Source organism: Brassica napus, chromosome A7 (assembly GCF_020379485.1).
Source record: "Brassica napus cultivar Da-Ae chromosome A7, Da-Ae, whole genome shotgun sequence".
In the NCBI taxonomy this organism is placed as follows: Eukaryota; Viridiplantae; Streptophyta; class Magnoliopsida; order Brassicales; family Brassicaceae; genus Brassica; species Brassica napus.
In genome coordinates this window covers 9,286,426-9,309,471 of record NC_063440.1, presented here as the reverse complement: position 1 = coordinate 9,309,471, position 23,046 = coordinate 9,286,426, and the positions used below count along the sequence as shown (strand labels likewise).

Here is a 23,046-nt window from a genome sequence, read left to right as displayed (position 1 = left end):
TGATGAATGAATTATGAATGAGTATGCATGATTGCATATTGAATATGGTTGATTAATTAATAATTAATCATGAATTAATTAAGGGATAATCATTGATTAATTAAGGATTAATCATGGATTAATTAAGGAGTAATTATGGTTGATTGATTAAGTATTATCCCTTGATCTATATTTATATATGAAATATTTATCTAGGTTAAATACTTAAGAATTCATAAGAATAATTCTTTGAGGTTATCCCGAGCCTTAATACTTGTTCTCAAGTACTAATCTATAAGTATTCTATTAATAAGTGTGAATCATGTGAAGTCTTATTGTATACTCACTCTCCCGAAAGTCCCGCATTGCCGTGAATTGGTCCTGCGATATGGATCAAGGTCATGAAGACACGATGATGGGGTCGCACCCTGTAGGCCGTGTAACTGCATGCAGCGTTGGATGTTCTATCTTGGAATATCTGATGGAGATGATGGTTATATTTATTCCCCGTTAAGCTCGGTTAGCCTTGGTGGTTTTCCGGGTTTAGCATATATATATATTAAGAGTATGAGTGATTGGGGGGTATCGTGGAGGTGATGTTTAAGATAGATTCACATGGATGGATTGAGAGGCCTTATAATTATATTAATTATGGAATATAATTCCACTGCATTCAAATGGTGTCGCTTGCTCAGGATACTATTGATATGTGTTTGGGTGTGGGATTAGACTCACTGAGTAAACTAGTTACTCATGACTCATTTGATATGCAGGTAACCAGTAGGTGGGAGACCTTTACTCTAGGACGGGACGGAACGGCATTAGCCAGCGGTAGTTTTATTATCCTTGCAGTCGTTTTGATATACTTTATGTATAAGGTTTGTTGACCAAAAACCTCGAGGTTAATCTATAAGATTTTGTAAGATTCTTTTAAATGAATAAGTATATAGTGTATAAAGAATGTTTTAAAAGTATGGGTTCCAAATGATATTAGTCCTTGTCCGGACGAACCAACTATTGGGTATTACTCTTAAGGTTGTAAAGCCTCGGGTTGTACCTAATAAGATATGTGTACTTAGGCGGTTGGCCTAAGGTACCTGGATTTATTTCGGGAACTTCGGGCTAGTCGTTTATGTACAAATTGTGGCTTCTCGATTTGGTTTCAGTTACGAGTGATCGGCTGTGCATGTTCTTGTTTGATTGTTGCACGGCTGGTCGAGTCAACTTATACTTAGACCAGATCGGGGGTGTCACAGTATTTGTCGTTATAGACCTAAAATAAAATAAAAAGAAAAAACTAAAATGATATTAATAAAAGTATTCTTTCTTAAAAATAGAAATATTTTATTATATAAAGCTTGGTTTTTCAAAGTTACTAACTAACATGATCTCGACATGTGTTAATAATTTTTTTTAAAATTGCAACATGTGTCAAAAATATGATCTCTTTGCTTAGGATTTAAAAGAGATTTAGAAAATAAAAGTTATTGTTACAAATATATCTTTTTAAGTTTTTGCAAAAGAACAATTACTATTACATAGTTTTTTACAATTATATATTGTTAAAATTATTGGATAGTAATTTTTATTTTATACAAACAAGAAAATAATTGTAAGAAGTTATTTGAAAGTAATTTTTGTTAAAGCAATTATAATTTTTGTTTTTCAAAATAATAAAGAAAGAAAATTGTAAAAGAAAAATATTTACTAAAAAAAATCTAAAAAAAAATATAAAATCCTACAAATACAAGATATTATTTAATAAAAATTAAAAAGTAAAACTAACAGTAAAATAAGTAATATTTCTTTTTTTAAAAGCCTAAACAAAAAAAAATTGTAAACGTCTTACTAAGATATTGCTATTAGATAGTCTTTTACAATTATATATTGTTAAAATTATTGGATAGTAATTTTTATTCTTTTAAATCCTAAACAAGTATATAATTGTAAAAATTTATTTGAAAGTAATTATTTGTTTAAAAAAATATAAATTTCGTTTTTAAAGATAATAAAGAAATAAAATTGAAAAAGAAAAATATAAACTAAAACAAATCTAGAAAAAAACGAATTATAAAATCCTACAAGTAAAAAAAATTATTTAATAAAAATCATAAAGTAAAACTTAATGATAAAATAAGTAATATTTATTTTTTTAAAGCCTAAAAAAAAGAAATTTCTAAAAGTATTACTATTATCTTACTATAAATAACAAACTCTCATTTTTATAGATAATTGTATGTTAATAATTTATAAACCAAAAAATAGCTACAAATATTTCACAATTATATTTAGGTTTTAGCTTGCACATATTATTTTTGAAAAAAAATAAAATATTATTTACGAGAAAAATATTACCTAAGTATTTTCTTTTAATTTCTTGATACAACTTACTTTTTCTTATAATCTTATTACATTTTACGATGCTAACACAATTTATCAATTATGATGTGTTGTCGTATATGAGTATGTGTGAATATAAAAGTATGATAAATATGTATTTGTACATATAAGAAAAAATATTAAATTCGTTAAACAGAAAATTTTATTAAAAATAAATTTATTTTATACAAATTTTAAACAAAAACGAATTATAGTATCCTACCACCAATACAAGAAAACTTTTAATGAAAAATATTAAAGAAAATAATTATAAAATAAGTAAGTTTCCTTTTTTAAAAGTCTAAATAATATAAAATTGTAAAAGCAATATTAATTAACTTTCTTTTTTTATAGGTAATTTTGTGTTTACAAAATTATAAACCAAAATAACTTCAAATATTTCACTCGATATGATTGTTACATGTGCCAATAAAAAAAGTTATATTGTTAATGTGTCAATAAAAACTTGCCATTATGTGAAAATAACTTTTGTTTCCTAAAATACTAAATAAAATAAATTTGTAAAGTAAATTTTCCTTTTTTAGTCTTGACCAAATAAGATTTTCTTTTAAACAAATCCTTACAAAAGATAATTGTAAAAGTCTATTTAATAGTAATTTTCACCTTTAAAATTTATCATATTTTATCATATTTTTAAGTTCTAACCAAAATAAAATAAAATTGTAAAAACTTATTTGGTAATGTTTTTAAGAGATAATTTGATGATGAATATGATACCAAAAATTACTCCCTCTGTTTAAAATTAGTTTAGATACGAATTGTATAAATAGTATTTTTTAACTTATTTAATAGTAACTAGGAATAATTAGTTGATAACAATTTATTTTTTCTAAAATTTTAAAGAGAAGATAATTGTAAAAAGTTATATGATACTAATTTTCCTTTCCTAAAATCCTAAACAAAAATATGAAAGTGTATTTGAAATATATATATATATATATATATATATATATATATATAATTTGTCTACTTATAACAGATTAACACATATGGAAAAAGTCTCTGTCTAAAGAAAATTCATTAAATAAAATTTAAAAATATCTTTTAAATAAGAGAAGGATGTAAAATAGTTATTAACTATTTGATTATATTTTTTCGATTACTATTTGAATGTTTTTACAGCTCATGCGGATTTAAGATTTAAGACTATAAATATTTGAATGTACACAGATTTTTCCTTTTATATAGAACTAGAGACTTTTTCCGCGCTTCGCGCGGATTGTGTCTTATAAATTTATTTTATTTATAATATTATTTGTCGGTTTTTTTATTTTACATTAACTTCTTATTTTTTCAATGTTATTTTTTCTTAATTTAAATTTATATGTTTATAATTTTTCATTTTTCTTGTTGTAGATGAAGAATTATATTTTTTATTGATGGTTTTTTGTATGTGATATAAACTTTTTGATATTTTAAAATAATGTTATATATAGTACGATTAACACATTAAAGAAGAGAAACATATTCATGCACATTTTACACAGGTTTTATATGCATAATTTTAAACATTATATATGTATATATTATAAGTTTGAAACATGTAAATGTTTTCTGAAGCTAAATACTTGTTCTGAGTTTACAAAACTTATCGAAAGTTTTATCCCTTTTTAAATTCAAATCACAGAAAAAAATATCAAAAAGTCAGTATAGATGGGTTTTTTGGGCTTTTAAATCAACACTGAAAAATTACATGAATCAGATAACAACCGTTTTATAAACAACTGGATAAAATTTGACCGAGCCAAAGATTTTCACACAATATGTTCTTTCTTCTTCAAATTGCGAAGAACCTATAGGCACAAGAAAAAAAATCATAATTTTTGTTTTCACTTATATAACATTTTTTCTCCTTTACACACGGAGTTTATTACACTGTTATAAGCAATGAAAAACTCTATTCATATAAGATTCACATCTATGCATTTTGACAAAGAAGAATTTTAGCAATCTTTAGTTTCAGAATGGACCAACTTCAGTCATATACACTATATTTTCTCTATGATTCAAATCTTATGATTTTAATATATGTGCAGATTTTCATATGAAAAAGCACGCACGTCATCTATCATTCAACCTATTACTTTTTTCAAAGTAAATACTATAATCCTCATTTGGTTAGCTCCACAAATTAATCTCTTTGGATCAGTTTACTAAAAAATATAGATACTAATGTTAGAAAAGAATATAAACACTATCAACAACAAATATTGGCACAAGTTTAGATTTGCTGCTGAAGTTTGGATTTCTTCTCCGGCTGATCTACACTCTGTTGCAGCCAGGATCAATCAACCTCGCGTCAATGCAGATACGCATGCTACTCCAGTCATCAAGCTCTACTTTCAGTCAGCCATCTACCTGCTGTGGAAAGAGCGTAATGCTCGTGTGTTCACAGCTGTTTCCTCACCTTCATCAGTCATCATTGCCTCTCTCGACCGTATGATGCGTGACTGTCTCCTCTCTTACCCAGCAAGTTCTTCTTTCTCTTCTTCTCTACTTCTTTTTATCTTTCTTGTATAAGACTTCCTTAAGGCTTTTTTTACCTTGAGTTGTTGTTGGTTGTTTTTGTTTCCTTGCTGTAATAAGTTGTTTAAAAACAATAGTGTAACCTTTCAAAAATTGATAATCTTAGCATCTTACCAAAAAAACAACAAATATTGATTTATTTATGTGAATATGTATTTTATTTTAAATCATTATAGTGGACGAAGAAAGCACCATAATTTGTACAACAAATTTTCTTAGATTCACGTCATGATACTCACCATTTTATCATTTTAATTACATAATTTTACATGAGCTTCTTCACCTTCCCCGATTATTTTCTCTTTATTTATAACTACAATATAAAGTTATAAACTATATATATTATAAATTAATAATTTATTTACCCTTAAAGTTTAACGATTAAAAATAGAACATAATTCAATATAGATATATGATTCTATTAATAAATTAGTAGTTACAAATTTGAAATTTCTAGAAATATCAAAAGTTGTATGTTAGTTAATTATCTTATAAATGACATTTATTTCTAATTATTTTTGGATGAGAATATTTTGGCTGAGGTGGATAGTCTCAAAAGCTTTGAATTTAGTCCCTTTTATATAGTAGGATTAACTCCTATACAAAATCTTTCAATCATGACATGTGTTTTCATTTTTTTGTCATGATTGTCATGGTGTCGTATGTTAGTTATTGCCACAGTTATAATTCATTAAATAAAATAAATGTGTCAATATATATATATATATATATATATATATATATATATATATATATATATAATGACTGTATATGAAAAGCAGCCCTTTAAAAAATCCAAACAAAAATAAAATTTTAAATTATTTAATAATAACTAAAAAAAGAATTCGATGACAAGTATGATGTTAAAACTGTTTAATTAACAAAAAATAAAAAAATTAGGATGTCGTCATTATTGCTATTTATATATGTTTGGTTTGGTCATACGAAAATCATACACATGTTTAATATATATTTTCATTTTTGGTCATAAGAAATAGATTATTATTATTATTGTTAGCGAAGTGATTTTTATATGCATTTTGTCAAAAAATCAACTTTCATCGCCTTCTTATTACATTTTTTTTGTTTTTACTATGTAATATTTTTCAACTTCATTTTTAATTAAAATGTTGTTATAGAAATATATCATTAAGAAATAATAAATTAAGAAAATTATTAAGCTATTACGTAAGAAAGTGTTTGATGTTGTCAATGACTTGATTGACTTTATTTAACTTTCAGTTTTGTTCATTCTAATTCTTAATTCGGGTTGGGTTGGGTTTAAATTAATAGGTATGAGTGTTTTTTCTAGCATTAAATAGAAAGTTGATAAAAATTTACATATGCACATAATTATAAATACAAATATTAACTGGGATTTATGTGTACTAAAAACAAATTCTTAACTACAAAATAAGTCTCACACAATATATGCAAAAACAATCTTAAAAATATAATAAAATAATTTATTACTTTTATTTTTTTATTAAATTAAAACATCAAACAAAACTTGTTGTAACGCATGGACTTATATCTAGTTTTAGATAAAATTGAGTTTGTGGTTAAAGCAAAAACATGAATTATTATGTTTTAATTGTATAGATTTATAACTATTTATATGACAATATTTATTTTTAACTAGATAATTTATAGTAACTACATCAGAAAACGTGTTTCTATAATAGTTTAATCTTATGGATTAGTCGTAACTAACATGATATTTTTTTCTAACAATTTTTTTTCCAGAATATCACATTCGGAGATGTAAAGTGCAAATATGAACTTTAATAAAAAGTGAAATACTTAACCAAACTTCGAGAAATATATAATTTTCTCAAAAGAAAAAAAGTGTAACTTGCAACAATGCAAAAGTTTAAGAGTTATTTTCATAAAAAGACACTTTATGTGTTTTTATTACATTGGAAAGCACTTTGTGCTACCAACACACTTATTTGTGGTTGAAGACCACTTTAACCTTTCAAAAGCGAAACCATAAGAGATGTTTTGGTCATTTAACATTGTTATAGTTTGGTAGACCTGAAACCAAAGTTAGATTTGATATAACTTATCGTGTTTTTAGTTTCCTTTTCTTTACTTTTATTTTTAATTTCTAATGAAACTGAAACAAAATAAAATAAAAGTTTAAAGATCTCTTTTTCACATCATCCCTTTCATCTCACACCACTGTAAAAAGCTTAAATTACAGATTGAAAAACCATGGTAGATGGCAACATGGTCGTCATTTTCGAGTCTCTCCTCAGCCACTATAGAACCGGAGGAGATGACTGACTGATAAAGCAAAACGTGACAGACAGCCGGAGAGCTTCCTTGTCCGCACCTAAAATAGCAAGAGCCATTCCGACAGAGCTCTATGCAATCCGTCTAAAAGTGAAATCATCTCCTCGTCGTGGTCTTCAAGCTCGGACCGGAGTTGTGTCCCGTCGCATCAGTTGCAGATCGAATAAAAGCTTAATGGGAGTAACAATGGTGAACTTTGGATTATTGTCACATATGGTCCTCAAGCTCTTGGCTATTTTCCAATTTATCTCAAACTTCTAATATGTTCAATTTTGCATAACGAATTTGCGTTTGATACTTTTAATTGTGCAATCTAGACCTAGTGAATATTTTGATTTTGGTACATAGGTCCTTGTCATTTTGTTGTATTTCATTTTATGCCCAAATGTTTCTGATTTCAAATAAAACCTTTTGATTTGGTCTCAAATTTCCAAATGTGCACTTTAACCTCTTTTATATGCAAATGAAACACAGATGCTATGGGTATATTAAAAGAGATGCTAAATACCATTAAAATGATAAGATACTAATGGATATGCTAAATAACAGTAAAAACATATGTACATGACACTATGTACAAGACAATGTGTACACAAAATTTTCATTAAGACCACATGTACATGCTATGGTGTACACAAAACTTATACTATCCACATGTACAATGATGCACATGTACACCATTTAACTTAGACAATGTTCACATTATTAAATTTTTTACCAAAACCAAAAATCTTATTTTTCAACTTAAACAGAAACTCCATTTTGTGCAAAAAAATAAGATGTTTATATTAGCTCAAATTGAAAAATATTTCTTTCATTCCTGATGTTTTATAACATTCAAGCATATTAAGAATATGATGAATATTAAAATATATATCTTTATAAAACAAGAAAAATCTAAAACTCTTACTTTATTATAACAAAATTAAATTCTATCTTTACCAATGTCGTTTTAATATCAGCCATATGTATGACATTTTGTGTATATTTATATGTATAAGATCGAGTGTACACAAGAAATACATTATCCACATGGACAATGACTCACAAGCTGCAAAATTTTTACGGTAAAAATATTGTCATATGTACATATATTTTTCACTTCCAACATGTACAATGTTTCAAACAAAAAAAAACATGTACACTAGTTCAATGGTACATTTGACAAGTAATGATATCCACTGATTTGAATGATTTAGAGTATTTTTTTAGTTAATTTTAAATTATTTTAAGTTCAATTTCATTGTGTATATTGCATATATTTGTCCATGTATATAGTGCATATATTTTCCATTTGATAGTGTCTAGAATTCACAATTAAAACTTTGGGCCAAATCAAGAGCATATTTATTCACGATGGGCCGAAATGCAAATCATCTAAGATACTAGGGACCGTGGTGCAATTATTAAAAGGTTTGAAATGTATAATCTTTAAGTCGTGGGCCGCTTTGTAAATAACCAGATGCTATGAGGATCAATTGTGCAAATAGTTAAAAATCCACCATTGGAGGATCTCTCCAGGTTCTCGATCTGAGATGGCCACGACGGCGAGAAGCGAGGACTCCAGAGCTTCGGGACAGGCGGTCACGGCGGCGATATCTGAGCACAGCCGCGACTTGGTGAGAAACCTCGACGAGTGTCCTTGACGAGAATGAGCCCATACGGTAGTTCAAATAAGTACTGTCGCGTGAGTGAACCCATCATAATTCTAGCTGGAAGAAGGCCAACATTAAATCACCAGATTTTTTTTTAGATGTGTAACATGTATGTGTTCAAGAGTTTGAATGAAAGCTTCGTGGTGTTCTCTGTTTTTTTTTGTGGGGATTTTTTAAAAAAATTTGATTTGTAATTTTGTATTTTTTTTTCCGTTGTTATCAGAAAGGAAAAATCAAGTGAAAGAAGGGGATCCCGTGAAAGAAAAAAGGAATAAAAATCCAGACCTGCTTGGTTAAATCTCTACCGTCGAAATATTAGAAAAAAAAATCAATGGTTGGAAACAAATGCCCTTTAGTTAGTCAGTGTTATAGTTAAAGTTGAACTGAAAAAACTAGGAATCAAGTGCTCGTTAAAGAAAAGTGCTCTAGTAGATGAAAGTGTCCTAGAGTGAAATAAATAAGTCAATAAGTGTCTTAGAGTGAAAATATTTCAAAGTTTAAAGATGAATGAATGATATAAAGAGAAGGTTACATAAAAGGACACATTATGAATTCTCTTTACGCGTGAAGACACATTCTGATCTTAGAACACTTTAGTTGTACGGCTGTGTAAGTTTGTGACAAAAATGACCTTGATATGTTTTAGAGAAGCAACCATTACATAACTTAGTTTGGAGAGTTGGTTCCAGCTGTGACGTTTATTCTGAGGTTTGCTGTTTGATGTATTTCTCTACATAATTTTTTATTTTTTAACAATAAATCAACTTTTCATACCCCAACATATTTGATCCATAATCAGTTTCTAATTCTCAAATATGTATATATATATATAAGTATATATGTCAAAAATACGATTTTTTTTTCATTTTATTTTGATATCCATGTGTATATTTATATTTATATTAAAAATTTAACTTTAGTTAACATAGTGGAATGTCGTGGATGTGTCCGTGGTGGATCAGTCACTGGTGGTTAGGTTCATGGACAATTAATGTTGTGGATGCATTCGTAGTAAATGCAATTAATTTACTGGACACAGTTTATATGCATTATGTGGACGTCATTTGATGGACACAAATGAGTTAATTAGGTGGCATTGCGTACAATTTATGAAAGACAGACTCATCTGGATGGTCAAAGTTGTATTCATGAACTCTAGCAAGTTCTTCTTCAGTCAAACTATAGTAGAACAAGTAATGCCACATCATTCATTCTCTTAATATTTACTGGAGCAATATGTGGACGGAGAAAGTATTTCTTGAATAAGATTCATACGCTCATAACATCATTTAAATACATTCAGCGTCGATTATAAAAGTTTTGTATTCTGATTATCCTGTTTTTAAATATTTGGTGTTGTGAGTAACTTGTTTCTCTTCGGCTATGTTTATACTCTCCACAATACATTCATCCATGATATACTCACATACATATTCATGAGACACCATCCACGACACACTAACCACGAGAATCCTATCCACTATACATTCATCCATAAAACACTGTCCACAAATCACCCATCCATGAGTATTATAGATGATAGGAAAGTTTTCAGATATCCTTGAATTAGTACACATGCTCTCAGACATGGTTCGTAAGATCACAAAGTCTAAGACATTTCATACTTGAGTTTCCACTTGATTGTACAAAAACTTGAAACACAAATAGCCAATTGCATAACTTCTTTATAAAAAAGTTAACATAATTCTCTTGTCCACAAGTATCTTGTCCATAACTATTTCATTAACAAAGACTCTTACAAATAATTTGTTTTCTTTTTCTTAACTTGTTTGATTCTTATATATATGTTTTAAATTTCAAATAATGATACAAAAAAGGGAGAATATGAAAACAAATTACAAAGAGGGCTAATTACAAAATATATTCGATTATTGATGGAAATAGAGATGCAATTAAGAAGATGGAAAAGCTTATAATAATCTTGGTGACCCAGATGACAGTGGACTCAGATTTGCAGATACATCAGGGAGGATCGCCGAGGATAAAACGGAGAGAAACGACGTACGTTGAGCAAATTTTTTGGTGACCACAACATCCGTAGGCAACCCATTTGATATTCGTAGGCAAATTTTTCGGCACATCTATCATCCGTTGTTTAATTTGGGATTGGAATTGAGAAATTTATTTTGAAGCTAGAGAAGATAGAGGTCTAGTGGGGAAGAAGAGTTATTTAGTTAAGGGTGTTTTTTTTTTGTCCGTCATGAGTAAGTTGTTTAGTTAAGGGGTGTCAATGTCTTTACACAGCAAAAAAGTGTGTAGCAAGTCTAATGTGACCTTTAGTGTAATTAGAAACTGGAAAAGTGTCTGAGAGAGTAAATATTTCATTAAAGAAACGCCAAAAATTTGTCCATCACTTTCACCATTAGCTAAACTATTTATTAAAATTTTCCACCCTCCATTAAACAAAAATAAATGCGCATTTGTTCGTTCTTCTTCGCCATACCTCTCTAATCTATGTGCCCTTTCTGTTGAAAATAAAAAAAAAAGTCTTCAATTTTCCCGGATTCTACTCCTCTAATCCTTCAATCTCGTACCCCGAAAACCGCAAAAAAAAAACTTCCATCTTTTTTTTTGTCTCGCCGGAAAAATCGCCTGAGCTTTCCAGAATCAGAGGAGAAGTAAAGAAAGACTATATTTTGACGACTTGGGTCGTCTTGAATTGGGGGGAAGAGGGAAATGATAGTAGATATCCCTGGAACACCAGGGACTTTCACTGGTCTTGTCTTGAGAATCTCACAGTGTGTTTTCGCTGCTGCCTCCATTTCTTACATGGTCTCTTCCGGTTCATTCTTCAACTACACTGCCTTCTGGTAAAACACTCCACTCGATTTAGTGTGGGTTTGATATTTTAGGGAAGATTTTAAGATCCGGTCCTGAGAAAGTTGCTTCCTTTAGAATCTTTAACAATGTTAGGCTACCTTGAAGATCTTGTAGCTGTGTGCTTTCAGATGTCATCTGATTTGTTGAATGTTTGATTGTGTTACGATCTTACATTAAGTCAAGCATATACGTAGAGGAGAAAGCTGTGAACTTTTTCGTTACCCTTTCTTTGGTTTGTAGCTACCTAATCGCAGCAATGGGTTTGCAAGTCATATGGAGTTTCGGTCTTGCGATACTAGACACCTTCGCTTTAGTGAGAAAGAAAACGCTTCTTAGCCCGGTCTTCGTCAGCCTCTTTGTAGTTGGAGATTGGGTAAAGCCCCTCTCTCTTTCTCTCATTACAAATGAATGATCAAAGATTCGAAACTGTAGACCATCTTTTGTGTTCGTGTTTCAGGTAACAGCGACATTGTCTCTAGCGGGAGCCTCGTCCTCTGCAGGGGTCATGGTTTTATACTTTGGGGATTTAGGAAGCTGCAGTTTTGAAGCAGAGTGTTGGAGGTATCAACTCTCTGTCACTTTAGCTTTCCTTTCTTGGATCTCAATCTCCGTTTCTTCCCTTACCACTCTTTGGTTACTTGCTTCTTCTGTGTAGTTTTATACCCCACATATATACTTATTACACAATACACTCTTTTTAGATTTTTGATTCTTTGTATTGTTAATAGAACTGATTACTTAACTCTTCAGTGTATACTTGATTTACTGGTGTCTTTTTAGTCACAGCTTATTTTCTCATTTGTTTGAGATTGATTGTAAGTTTTGATGTTACAAACATATAGCGTTTATGTGAATTAACAGATTTTTTTCGTTGAGCTTAAATGCTTCTCCTTTTTCCGTTGTGTCTGTAAAGTTTTGGGATAATGGTAATGAAATAGATCAAGTCATGTTCAGTTCATCTACTATCCAAAATAAAATAACACCTGTTTTGACCTTATTGTAAGAGATCCATGGATCCACAAACCCAAAATTTCATAATCATAAAAGATGCTATATATTGACAAGGTTACATTTGAATCAAACAAAAGTATGATACAAACATGTAAACAAAACAAATGCGGTTGGTTTGTGGTCGTTTGCCTTTGCTTTGAAGCTAAAAAGGATGGTAAAGATCCAACGGCTGGGAATTAAAATGAGTTGGCAAAGATGCGTCTAGTGGGACCCACTTGGACCACATCTTTGTATTACTGTTTTCTCATATTTAATTCCACTACCTGTATTATCAGATTGCTCTACATTTGGTAACATACTTTTTATTTATCTATTTCGAACTTTGTTTTATTTGATCAAGAGACTAAAAAACTTTCCTAAAATTTCACTACCTGCATTATCAGATTGCTCCACTATCCTATGCAACAAACACTCTACTCAACCAACAGAAGGGACATAAAGCTCAAGCTCTTACTGATACAGTTAGGAATTGGCAATTTTGTTTTGTAACAACAATATTCTCCCATAGGAGACGATCTAGCAACTCATGTGCAGATACTTTAGCTCACTTGGAAATGGAGCTTGTTCCATTCGTTCCTGGATTCTTAAAACCATTTTCTAATACTTGACAATGATTAATAATAATCGTACAAAAAAGTTTCTCAGACATTTTATTCAAAAATAGAACCTAAGTAACAATTGAAAGAAAGAACCATAACATTCTCTATCCCCCATTGCAAAACTTAAAGAATCATCTGCATGAAACCAATATTCCAAAGTGGTTTTGATATTATGATGTCAACATAGAGAAGATCAAGCAGCAAAAGAGCAGTTTTGCTGGTCTTGAGACGTATCACGCTGCGAGGGTGGCAGTAAGTATGGCATCATTGGCATGTTTGGATAGTAACCGTAACTCGCGTAAACGGCCATTTTGTTTTGATGGAAAGCTGCTGGATGAGAAGGCATGAACCCAGGCGATGGAACCGCCGCCATAGATTTCAACTGTTGCTCCATCTTTTCTTTATCAGCCTTGAGCACCAGCTTCTCTTCCCTTAGCTCATTCTTCTCCGCCTATTCCATACACAATTAAAACAAGATAAGTCTATCATAGTTCAATGACCATAAGGAGGCCTTTAGGACAAAAAGTGAGAAACCAACCTTGAGAGTCTTGATCTCCTCTAGAAGCTTCTGGTTGGTTTCTTTAAGCTCGTGAGCTTCACCTCTGAGCTGGTTCACGACCCGGATTGCATCATCTAGTATAGCTGGTTTATCAGTCTTTGGAGTTCTTGTAGGTTCCAGAAAAGAGCTCAAATCCATGAACCTGTAAAAACAACAACCAAGTTCTTCTCTATCAGAGACTGCAGCGCTAACATCTAAACACACAAACATTAGGCAAAACTATGAAACATACTTGTCATTTAGCATTTCCCTTCTCTTTTTCTCACGACAGGCTTTGGTTCCTGGCTTGCTACATGGTCCAGTTCGTCCCCTGTTCATACATAATCAGATTCAGACTACGTATACTAACTTTTTCCCCTATAGATAAACCAAACAACAAGATCACAATCAATCTGAACAAATAGTTTAACCAAACAACACCACACAGAGGATTCATATTCTTAGAGAGGTTCTTTTACCTCTTTCTTGAGCATTCATCCTCCAACTCTTCCTTAACACCTCCAACAGATGACGAAGAATTGATTTCCACTACACCGCAGCACACTAGCTCCTGTTCCTTCTCCACAATGCTGCTACTATAGAGAACTCCACCAAAAGGGCCTAAACCATTGTTTCCACTAAAAGAATCGAACTGAGCTCCAATGTTGTTGTTGTTGCATACTTGTTCTTGTTCTTGCTCTGTCTGCAGATTCACACCAGATGATGACCCGAAATCCGGAAAGAGGTTGCCCTGTTCTGTCTGTATAAATGCGTAAGGATCTTCACCTCCGTTGCTGCATAATCAAAGAGCAAACAACAGATTAAGAAACATATTCGTGATTACTATCTTAGTGTATATTGAATTGGTTTGAAAGTGGGAAACTTTAAGAGACCCAACACATCACAATTGAACAATCAATCAAAATTGAATATGAAAAAAAAAAGGAGGAACCTTTGATCGAAGCAAAGGGCAGCGAGGAAATCGTCGTCCTCTTCGTTTGATTGATACATTAGAGATTGAATGCAGAATCTGCAAATAGTCAGGAGAGAGACGCACAACAAAACTGTATCCCTAAGAGATGATAGATGATACTGTGTATATGTGTAGAGAAATATAAATCAGAAAAATCTCAAGTGACGTGTAAGTATTCGGACTTTGTTATCAGAAAATATATATTTTTTTAAATGGAAAGAATTTTTTCGGAATTTTTCAGCCAATCGTATCCTTTGGGATAAGAAAAAACATATCGAATTTTAAAAATACGTTGGTTTATATGAGAAGACAACACAACAGAATACTATAGTTTTATTAAATTGAAAAAATAAAAAAATATATATGAGGAGCTTTTGTAAAGCCACGCATTAACCAAATGATATTTGGTTGGGTTAAGAGAATCGTTCCGTCTTGGAATGCTTTATTCAAAAAGGTGTAATAGCATTACGTTTTGATGTATAGGTTGGTCCGATTTTCTTTCTACACTATTTGAGTTTTATTCTTTTCAATTGGTTTTTTTTTATACATTTGATTCTCTTTTTCCTAATTCTTTTGATGTACTTTTGTGGAAATGAATGAATGTAGAGTTGCTTAAACTATTTAAAGCTGTGCGTCCGAGTGTTAGTTAAATGCATTATCGTTTTTGTTTCAATGCGGTCAACGTAACAATTATCATCATTCAACACCAATTTAATCACTTTTGATATGTGTTACAAAAAAAATGATAATTATGTCTTATTAGGCTAATCTCATATACTTTATGTCCTATTAGACTAAATATTTTCAAAATGGTAATAGTGCCATTAATTTCAATTAACAATTAATAAAACAATTGTTTAAAACTGAAATATAATTTTTAACTAAAATAATTAAAAAAATATTAAACCCCCCCCCCCCCCCCAAAGCCTAAAGTATGAAGGTTTTTTTCTCAAATGGATCGATCAATCCCATAAGAAACCGTTCAATCTGAACCGGTTGATCTTCGTAAATATATCCAGAACAACGATAAAATATGTGGAGCATATGCTGATCGACCAAGCCCAGGTCAGTCGATCGCAGAAGCTCAATCCCACTTCGATTGATCAGTCGCGTCTTCTGGATCGATCGATCTCGTGCCCATGTAAGTCTTCCCAATCGATTTCATGGTTTTCGTCGGTTAAATCCGGTTTGATTCCGACTTTATTTGAACCGAACAAACATGAGCTAAACTCTTAAAACTCGATTTCTAATCAATCAAACCCTTTTTTCTCTTCTCCTTGAAGAACAAAGGGGAGAAGAAGATGACGTGAGAAAAAGTTTCCAAATCGATATTTTATTTTTTTTTTAATTTAAAAACAGATTTTATAAATCACGATTTTTTTTAATGATTTAATAAATTTAAGAAAATTGAATATTTCCAAATATTGTCTTCCTGTATTTTTGGAACTGATTATCCTTATCCATAGAATATGTTTTGTACTATGTAGAACACAGTAAACATGTTTAAAATTGATTTCTACTAGTTTTAGATTTATAGTAATGTGTGGATTCTGATTTCTGCAGATTTTCGATTTATAGCAATGTGTAGATTCCAGATTCTACAGATTTTAGAACGATAGGTTAAGCGTGAAATGTGTTTTCCAAATATTTTTATATTATAATTATTTACGTAGATCACGTATTCTAAACATATTAGATTCAATGAAAAAAGTAGATTACATTTTCTACTATGTAGAATGTCAATTCTACTTTTTGTAGTACAAAATATAAAATTATGAAGTAAACATTTTCAGAATTGGAAAAATACCAATATGTTGTTGATATAGGTATTTCATCAGTAGTTACTATTTTTTTAAAAAAAAATTATTTATAAAACTATTTATTTGATTTATTTTGGAAAATACTAAAAAATATTAGAGGAAAAGATGGTACAAAAAGGAAATTTGCCTAATAGAACATAATTATTATTTTGTGGCCTAAAAAAACAATTTCTCCTTTTTTTTAACTGGAAATAAGACTATATCGGATGAACCATTCAACCAATAAATTAACCATATAAAGAATGGTTATGACGTTAATTTTATTTCCCCAAATGATGAATTGTGTGTCTGTTAAGTCATTTATTAGGAAATTCTACTTCAGATGTTTCTGATATAAAAATATCAAACACATTCATATATTTTATACTTTCAGATTGCTAAGTTTATTTCTTTTTTTAAACAGAGATCGATTATTAGATCTGAAGGTTATTGAAATATCTGGAATCATTTCGAATTCTAAACTAAACCATTTCAAACATACTATCAAATTTATAGACTATGTTTCCAGCCATAGGTTATCATGGAATTTTCGCTGTATTATTTTGCCTCATTTAACTCAGGGCTGGTTTCGCTGTATAATTAAAACAAATTAGGAATTGTAGTAAAAATGTAAACAACGTCAAGACATAAAATGGAAGAAGTTTTATTCTTGTTTAGTTTTGTCTGTTTTCTAGAGTGAGCAATATCCACACACTCCATACAAGGCCAAACTAAATGTCTTGTTTGGTCTAAAGTCTAAGGCTTGAAAAGAGTGGCCACTTGACAAGGAACAAAAATCTAACTTTGGTAAAAGGAAGAATAAAAACTCAAAGTGGGAAAACGGCCAATCAAAAGATAGGATAGGCAAGTGAAGCAATGTGATTATCGCTGATCAATGTGGAAGAATAAACGAATCATTGATGTTTTTAAGTTTCTTGACACTTGGAAGTTTGGAAAAACAAAACGTTCGTTGGCGTTTTCAAACGCCGCATCTTCTAATTACCTAGCTCTACAATGCTCTATGCCTATATATATATATACGAGCAAAATCCATTGAAATTTTAGTCTATCATCACAATATGATCCATCAATTCCAACTCTTCGTGAATTTAGGACTTGTCATCTTATACATAATGTGGTATGGGAGTTTTCAACTCGTAACCACAAAAGCTAAACGGATTTTAAATCTTTCTGTTTCACACTTACACTTGTTACAGAATTTTAAGTGTGACTAAAGTTATCAGAATCTAATATAGTCAACATAAAATTAACAAATAATATGTCTAATTAAATAGTTGAAGATTCTTTTAGCCCAAAACTGACAGTATGGAGTTTCAAGAATCTACCTACTTACTGGGAGAAGTTTGTAAGGGAGTTTCAAGAATCTCATGCCTAGTTGGCTAAGATGATCTTTGTGTCACTCTTTTGCCATCTATGATTTTGGCTTTCCATGTTTTTATTCTTGTTTTGCCATGGAAGTATGTATAAATAGGTTTACTCTTTTGTATCCACCTGACATTTCGTTAATATGATATCAACGTTCATAGCACAAAAAAAAAGTTTGCAAGGGACAATGCTTTGGGAGACCCATGAGCTTCATACCTTCCACTCGCAAAAGAGGATTTCAAAGTTATCCACCAAAATTAAATTTTAGCGATAGATACTTTTACTAGATGATTAAATCATATATTGTAAAAAAGTAAAGTACTCATGCTAAAATGGTAGAAAACTCATGGTTTAATTCTGTAGAAGACTAACCTTATTATAAGGTTGTGTTAAAAAGGAGATTATGTAAGGGTACGTCATTGCTTTTAAATAATAGTTAAAAATGTAAAAAACATATATATTATACTACGGGTGGTTTAGATATAGTTATGTTTTAGTATGTTTCATTTTGATAAGATTCATACCTTTCTATACATTTGGTGATGGTCAAACTGAAATTAAAAAAAAAACTAGAATCATCAACACGTGTGGTCAGAGTTGGCACGTGAACATTAAATGAAAAAAATAAACAAATGTGACCGGAAAAAAGTGAGAGGCTGAAATCAATCTTGGTCCGTTGTCACAAAATACTTTTTCTTCAATTTAGCCGTCACCTTGACCATCTAGATTCAATGGACTTCACTCGCAATTTAAATATTTTTGTTATAGCCCCTCATGTTATCAGAAACTATACTGGACGCAGCTCTGCCCCAAAAGTTTTATTTGTTTGACAACCTTAATAATTTAATTTACTATGACAATAGCACGTACATATTTTAATGATACAGTTTACCCCCATAATTGAACTTTTTATTTACTAATAGGAGGCTTTTGACCACTGACCACCCGCACGTGTTTTAAAATAAAATCCAATTGATTCTCAATAGTCACGTTAGCTCCACGTATAAATTATCGACTACCATCAAACACATGTACATGCAAACAAATATAACTTAAAACTAAACTTATGGAACACAGAGCTTCTAACACGAATCAGGTGAAATACAGAGGTGTACGAAAGCGTCCATGGGGGAAATATGCTGCGGAGATACGTGACTCGGCTAACCACGGAGCTCGTGTCTGGCTCGGGACGTTTATCACAGGGGAAGATGCGGCTCGGGCCTACGATAGAGCCGCTTTTTCTATGAGAGGCCACAAGGCCATTCTCAATTTCCCTCTTGAGTACCCAATGATGAGGGATGGTCCAAGTGGTGGTGGCGAGAATGCGGTGGCTTCTTCGTCGTCAGAGTTTAGTGAAAGAGACGGTGGTGGCGGGAAGGAAGTGATTGAGTTTGAGTATTTAGACGATAGTTTGTTGGAAGAGCTTCTAGAGTGTGGAGAGAGTTATAACCAGGATGTTTGGTATAACGCAACTGTTAATTAGATCAATTTGTCACTTCTTTTGTTTTCTTCTTCCCAATGTTTTAATACTATATTCACTTACTCACATTAATATATCCAAATAATTAGCAGTTTTATCATATGTTTGGACTTTGGATAATATAGATTTTATATGCTGGGATGGTGAATATTATCATCTCGATTCACACAATAGTAATATTGTAGTTTGACAAATAATAAAAAGCAAATCCAATTTTGTTTGCTTTTTATTATTCATCTATAATATGATTTTGTTTTACCAACTTAAATAAAATTTGGCCCACTTTACTAGGTAGATCATCATTGTGTATTTTTTGTTAATTGTTAGTTGGTTTAACTTAAGCGACTACATATCGCCATCTGGACTCACCACATTAATATAAACTACAATATTACTATTGTGTGAATTGAGATGATAATACGTAGTCACTATCAGTAATTCATGATAGTGAATTGAACTTATATTTATTTATTTTTTTCAAAAATCGATATTCTGAATATTTAAAACAGTATAAGAATGCTGATTTAAGATAACTACAAAAATATACCAATTCATAATTTTTCAAATCAAGAAGCAACTTTGAATATTAACCTTGCTTTTTAGTAGAATTTCTTCCTTGATGACGTTGTCACGTTAAACTTATTTTGTTTGTGAACTAGATTCTCATATGCATGGTCCATGCTGTATTGTTGTACTATCTAACTATTTCTGGACCTTCATTAGATCACTCACTCATCCATTGACTATTTCACTATTCTCAAAAGATTTGATAATTGAGTATGTGTATCAACAATTCATGTTTTTTTCTTCATTTACACAGCACGAACTTTTATTTTTCTGTTGGTAGTATCTATACTGAACCAAATCAAACAAATGAAAACGTAGAGATTTCTCAAAATGCGTTACAAAAAGGTAATTACACATGATATAGTTAGTCAAATAAAATGCTTTCAATTCTAGTATCTCATCATGTTAATCCCGCTAATTAAATAATTACGAAAAACTAATGGACCATTTTGTGTTTAAGGGAAGGATATGTTCTTTGAGAGGTATTAATCAATGCTTCATTATAGGATTACTGTACTTAATCTGTCTACAAATTATATAAAGTAATACGATTGGGCCGTCAATATTATTGAAATATATCATATAATATTAACTGCATGTAAATCTCATTAGAGAACAATATCCCCTACAAATTAAGGGACGTAATGGAAGCTAGTGCATATACTTTAAACATCTAATAATCATATTTCATGGAAACGCAAATTACATCTTATCTTACAATTTATGACCGTATAGCACGTTATCAAAATTCCAAAATAAGTAATAAGTAAGCAGATACATGCACATAATACACGTAGCTAAGCTGCTAAGCCACCAGAGCGCCACATGAAATAAAGAAAACAAAACTAACGTTTCTTCCCTTCTTCTGAATCAAGAAGTTCTTCAAGAACTCTACCGTCCAAATACTCAAACTCAAAAACTTCCCTTTGATTTTGTCGACTCACGCCCGTGGAAGTTGAACCCGAAGATGATGAAGAAGAAGAGGAATAAGGAGGGCGAAGCGCATAGTCGTCCATGCGCGAATAATACTCATTAGGGAAGTTAAGTATAGCTAGATGACCTCTAAGGTTGAAGGCGGCTCTGTCATACGCCCGTGCAGCATCCTCAGCGGTCTCAAATGTCCCGAGCCAAAGACGGGCACCGTTCCTTGATGGGTCTCGAATCTCTGCTGCAAATTTGCCCCACGGCCTCCTCCGTACGCCTCGGAAGCGAGCTTGCTTGTCATCTTGTGGTTGGCTGTTGCTCCTCCTATTTGGTCCCTCCATAAAACTTGTCCTAAGTAGTCTCTGGTAGTTCAAGTTGGTTGCTTTGAAGACTTGGGTGAGAAATGTGTTTAGTAAGAGATCTATGGATGATTCATTGTATGTGTATATTTATATACAAGACTGGATATTCGCCGAGTCAGAATCGACGTTCGTTTTCATGTGGCTTGACGATTCTTGGGGTTGACTGTTCTTTCCTTCTATACCCTTTTATTATTAATTTGCTTGTTTTCCTATTTTATGGATTAATAATAAAGTGTTGTTTTCCGGGAAGGTTCCGTCTGCTGGACGGATCCATATTTGGTTGTTCTTGATACATTTGATTTCTTTTATGTAACTGATATTTAGTTAGTCTTGGAAGAAAGTCATGTAGAAAAACCCGTAGTTATGTACTGTAGATGGTCTAAACTATAGGATAATGAAAATCTTCACAATAGCTAGCTAGGTTTAATAGGTTCGCGAACATCGAGATTCTGAGTCCATAGTATACAGATTATTTTAACCAAAGTAAGTACCATATATACCGAAGCCCGTAAGTCGTACGCATTCAATGACGACTGGTGAGATTTCTTTAACGAGTTATGCAATAAAAAAATATAATGAATAAATTAAAGGAAAATTAGACTGTATAACCTTCAAACAAATTATAATTTATTTCTATGACTAAAATCCCTAACTTTTATCTACAATACATGTATTTTATGTAATAATGCTATATTACTCTTCAATTCAACATGTGTAACCTGCTGAGAATTATTTATTAAAAGAAATATTAAATAAATAATTTAATAAATTGTGGTTATCATTGTTCCACATCTCTTTCTCTTCTTCTTCCTCTTCTCTTCCAATCTCTGTTTTTTTTTCATACATACGAACACAAACCACTAGACTAATAAAGAATATGGATTTTGGGCTTGTTGAATTGAGTTTGGAAGAGAAGATGGCACCGTAGAGAACGACGAGGTGACATCACGATTTCTTTTCTTTTTTGAGTTTTTTTAATATTGTTCATCTTGATTTTTTTCGTTGTTATTTAAATTGTTATAGTATGTTGTATTGATATGGTATGATGAAGAATAATTACTCTGGACTAGTGAATGTGTGTATCACCATGTCTGTAAAAAGAGGAAGATGTGAAGAAGATGAACTCGTCGACTATACTATATGTAGTAAAAAAAAATTATAGTATAGTACGATTCTTATATTTTTGTACAATTCGCAAGTACCAAACTAAATAGTATGCTACGTTTGTTGTATTATTGTACCATCGATTGTTTGATAAATTCATTATTTATCAATTTCTAGTTTACAACTATATGTACTATACTATGTATTTTGTTCTATACTATTTGGGTTTAGAGTTTATACTTGGGTTTAGGTTTAATGATTAAGATTTAGGGTTTAGTATTTGGAAGGTGGGGGTTGATGTTTGGGTTTAGTGACCGTATTATGTATGTTCCATTTGACGATTAAAAAAGAGTGTTTTTTTTGCTCACCAATTTGTACTATACTATGTATTTTGTTCCATTCTATTTGGGTTTATAGTCTATACTTGGGTTTAGGGTTTAGTGATTAGGATTTAGGGTTTAGTATTTGGAAGGTGGAAGTTTGGGTTTGGGTTTAATGATAGCATTTTTCGGTTTAATATTCAAAAGTTAGGTCTGAGTTTAGCATTGAGGAGTTTTGTTTGGATTTAGTTTAATATTACATAATATTATATACTATTTTCAGA

The 23,046-nt window shown here is 31.0% G+C and overlaps 4 protein-coding genes across 4 annotated transcripts; 2 read left to right on the top strand and 2 right to left on the bottom strand.

Annotated features, from left to right (window-relative positions):
* Nucleotides 1–11,282: 11,282 nt before the first annotated feature.
* LOC106356261 (CASP-like protein 5B3) lies at nt 11,283–12,581 on the top strand. The gene is made up of 3 exons (XM_013796050.3): nt 11,283–11,689; nt 11,940–12,072; nt 12,157–12,581. The coding sequence occupies exons 1-3, from the start codon at nt 11,556–11,558 to the stop codon at nt 12,352–12,354; spliced, it is 465 nt and encodes a 154-aa protein (XP_013651504.1). The 5' UTR covers nt 11,283–11,555; the 3' UTR covers nt 12,355–12,581.
* Nucleotides 12,582–13,331: 750 nt separating this feature from the next.
* On the bottom strand, nt 13,332–15,025 carry LOC106357898 (transcription factor bHLH34). The gene is made up of 5 exons (XM_013797617.3): nt 14,800–15,025; nt 14,327–14,641; nt 14,101–14,178; nt 13,848–14,010; nt 13,332–13,760 (listed from the first exon to the last, which is right to left on the bottom strand). Exons 1-5 carry the CDS (start codon nt 14,856–14,858, stop codon nt 13,503–13,505), a joined length of 873 nt encoding a protein of 290 aa, XP_013653071.1. The 5' UTR covers nt 14,859–15,025; the 3' UTR covers nt 13,332–13,502.
* Nucleotides 15,026–16,119: 1,094 nt separating this feature from the next.
* LOC106356260 (ethylene-responsive transcription factor ERF095-like) lies at nt 16,120–20,317 on the top strand. Its single transcript, XM_048736575.1, has one exon. It carries the CDS (start codon nt 19,072–19,074, stop codon nt 19,486–19,488), a length of 417 nt encoding a protein of 138 aa, XP_048592532.1. The 5' UTR covers nt 16,120–19,071; the 3' UTR covers nt 19,489–20,317.
* Nucleotides 20,318–20,713: 396 nt separating this feature from the next.
* On the bottom strand, nt 20,714–21,679 carry LOC106356255 (ethylene-responsive transcription factor ERF098-like). The gene has a single exon (XM_013796045.3). The coding sequence runs from the start codon at nt 21,315–21,317 to the stop codon at nt 20,898–20,900; it is 420 nt and encodes a 139-aa protein (XP_013651499.1). The 5' UTR covers nt 21,318–21,679; the 3' UTR covers nt 20,714–20,897.
* Nucleotides 21,680–23,046: the final 1,367 nt, after the last annotated feature.

Coding starts and splice junctions, on each gene's coding strand:
- LOC106356261 (XM_013796050.3), top strand. CDS start 11,556: ATGATAGTAGATATCCCTGGAACACCAGGGACTTTCACTGGTCTTGTC. Junction 11,690..11,939: donor TTCAACTACACTGCCTTCTG/GTAAAACACTCC, acceptor TTTGGTTTGTAG/CTACCTAATCGCAGCAATGG. Junction 12,073..12,156: donor TCTTTGTAGTTGGAGATTGG/GTAAAGCCCCTC, acceptor TTCGTGTTTCAG/GTAACAGCGACATTGTCTCT.
- LOC106356260 (XM_048736575.1), top strand. CDS start 19,072: ATGGAACACAGAGCTTCTAACACGAATCAGGTGAAATACAGAGGTGTA.
- LOC106357898 (XM_013797617.3), bottom strand. CDS start 14,858: ATGTATCAATCAAACGAAGAGGACGACGATTTCCTCGCTGCCCTTTGC. Junction 14,642..14,799: donor GCCCTTTGCTTCGATCAAAG/GTTCCTCCTTTT, acceptor TTGATTATGCAG/CAACGGAGGTGAAGATCCTT. Junction 14,011..14,100: donor AGGGAAATGCTAAATGACAA/GTATGTTTCATA, acceptor TTGTTTTTACAG/GTTCATGGATTTGAGCTCTT.
- LOC106356255 (XM_013796045.3), bottom strand. CDS start 21,317: ATGGAGGGACCAAATAGGAGGAGCAACAGCCAACCACAAGATGACAAG.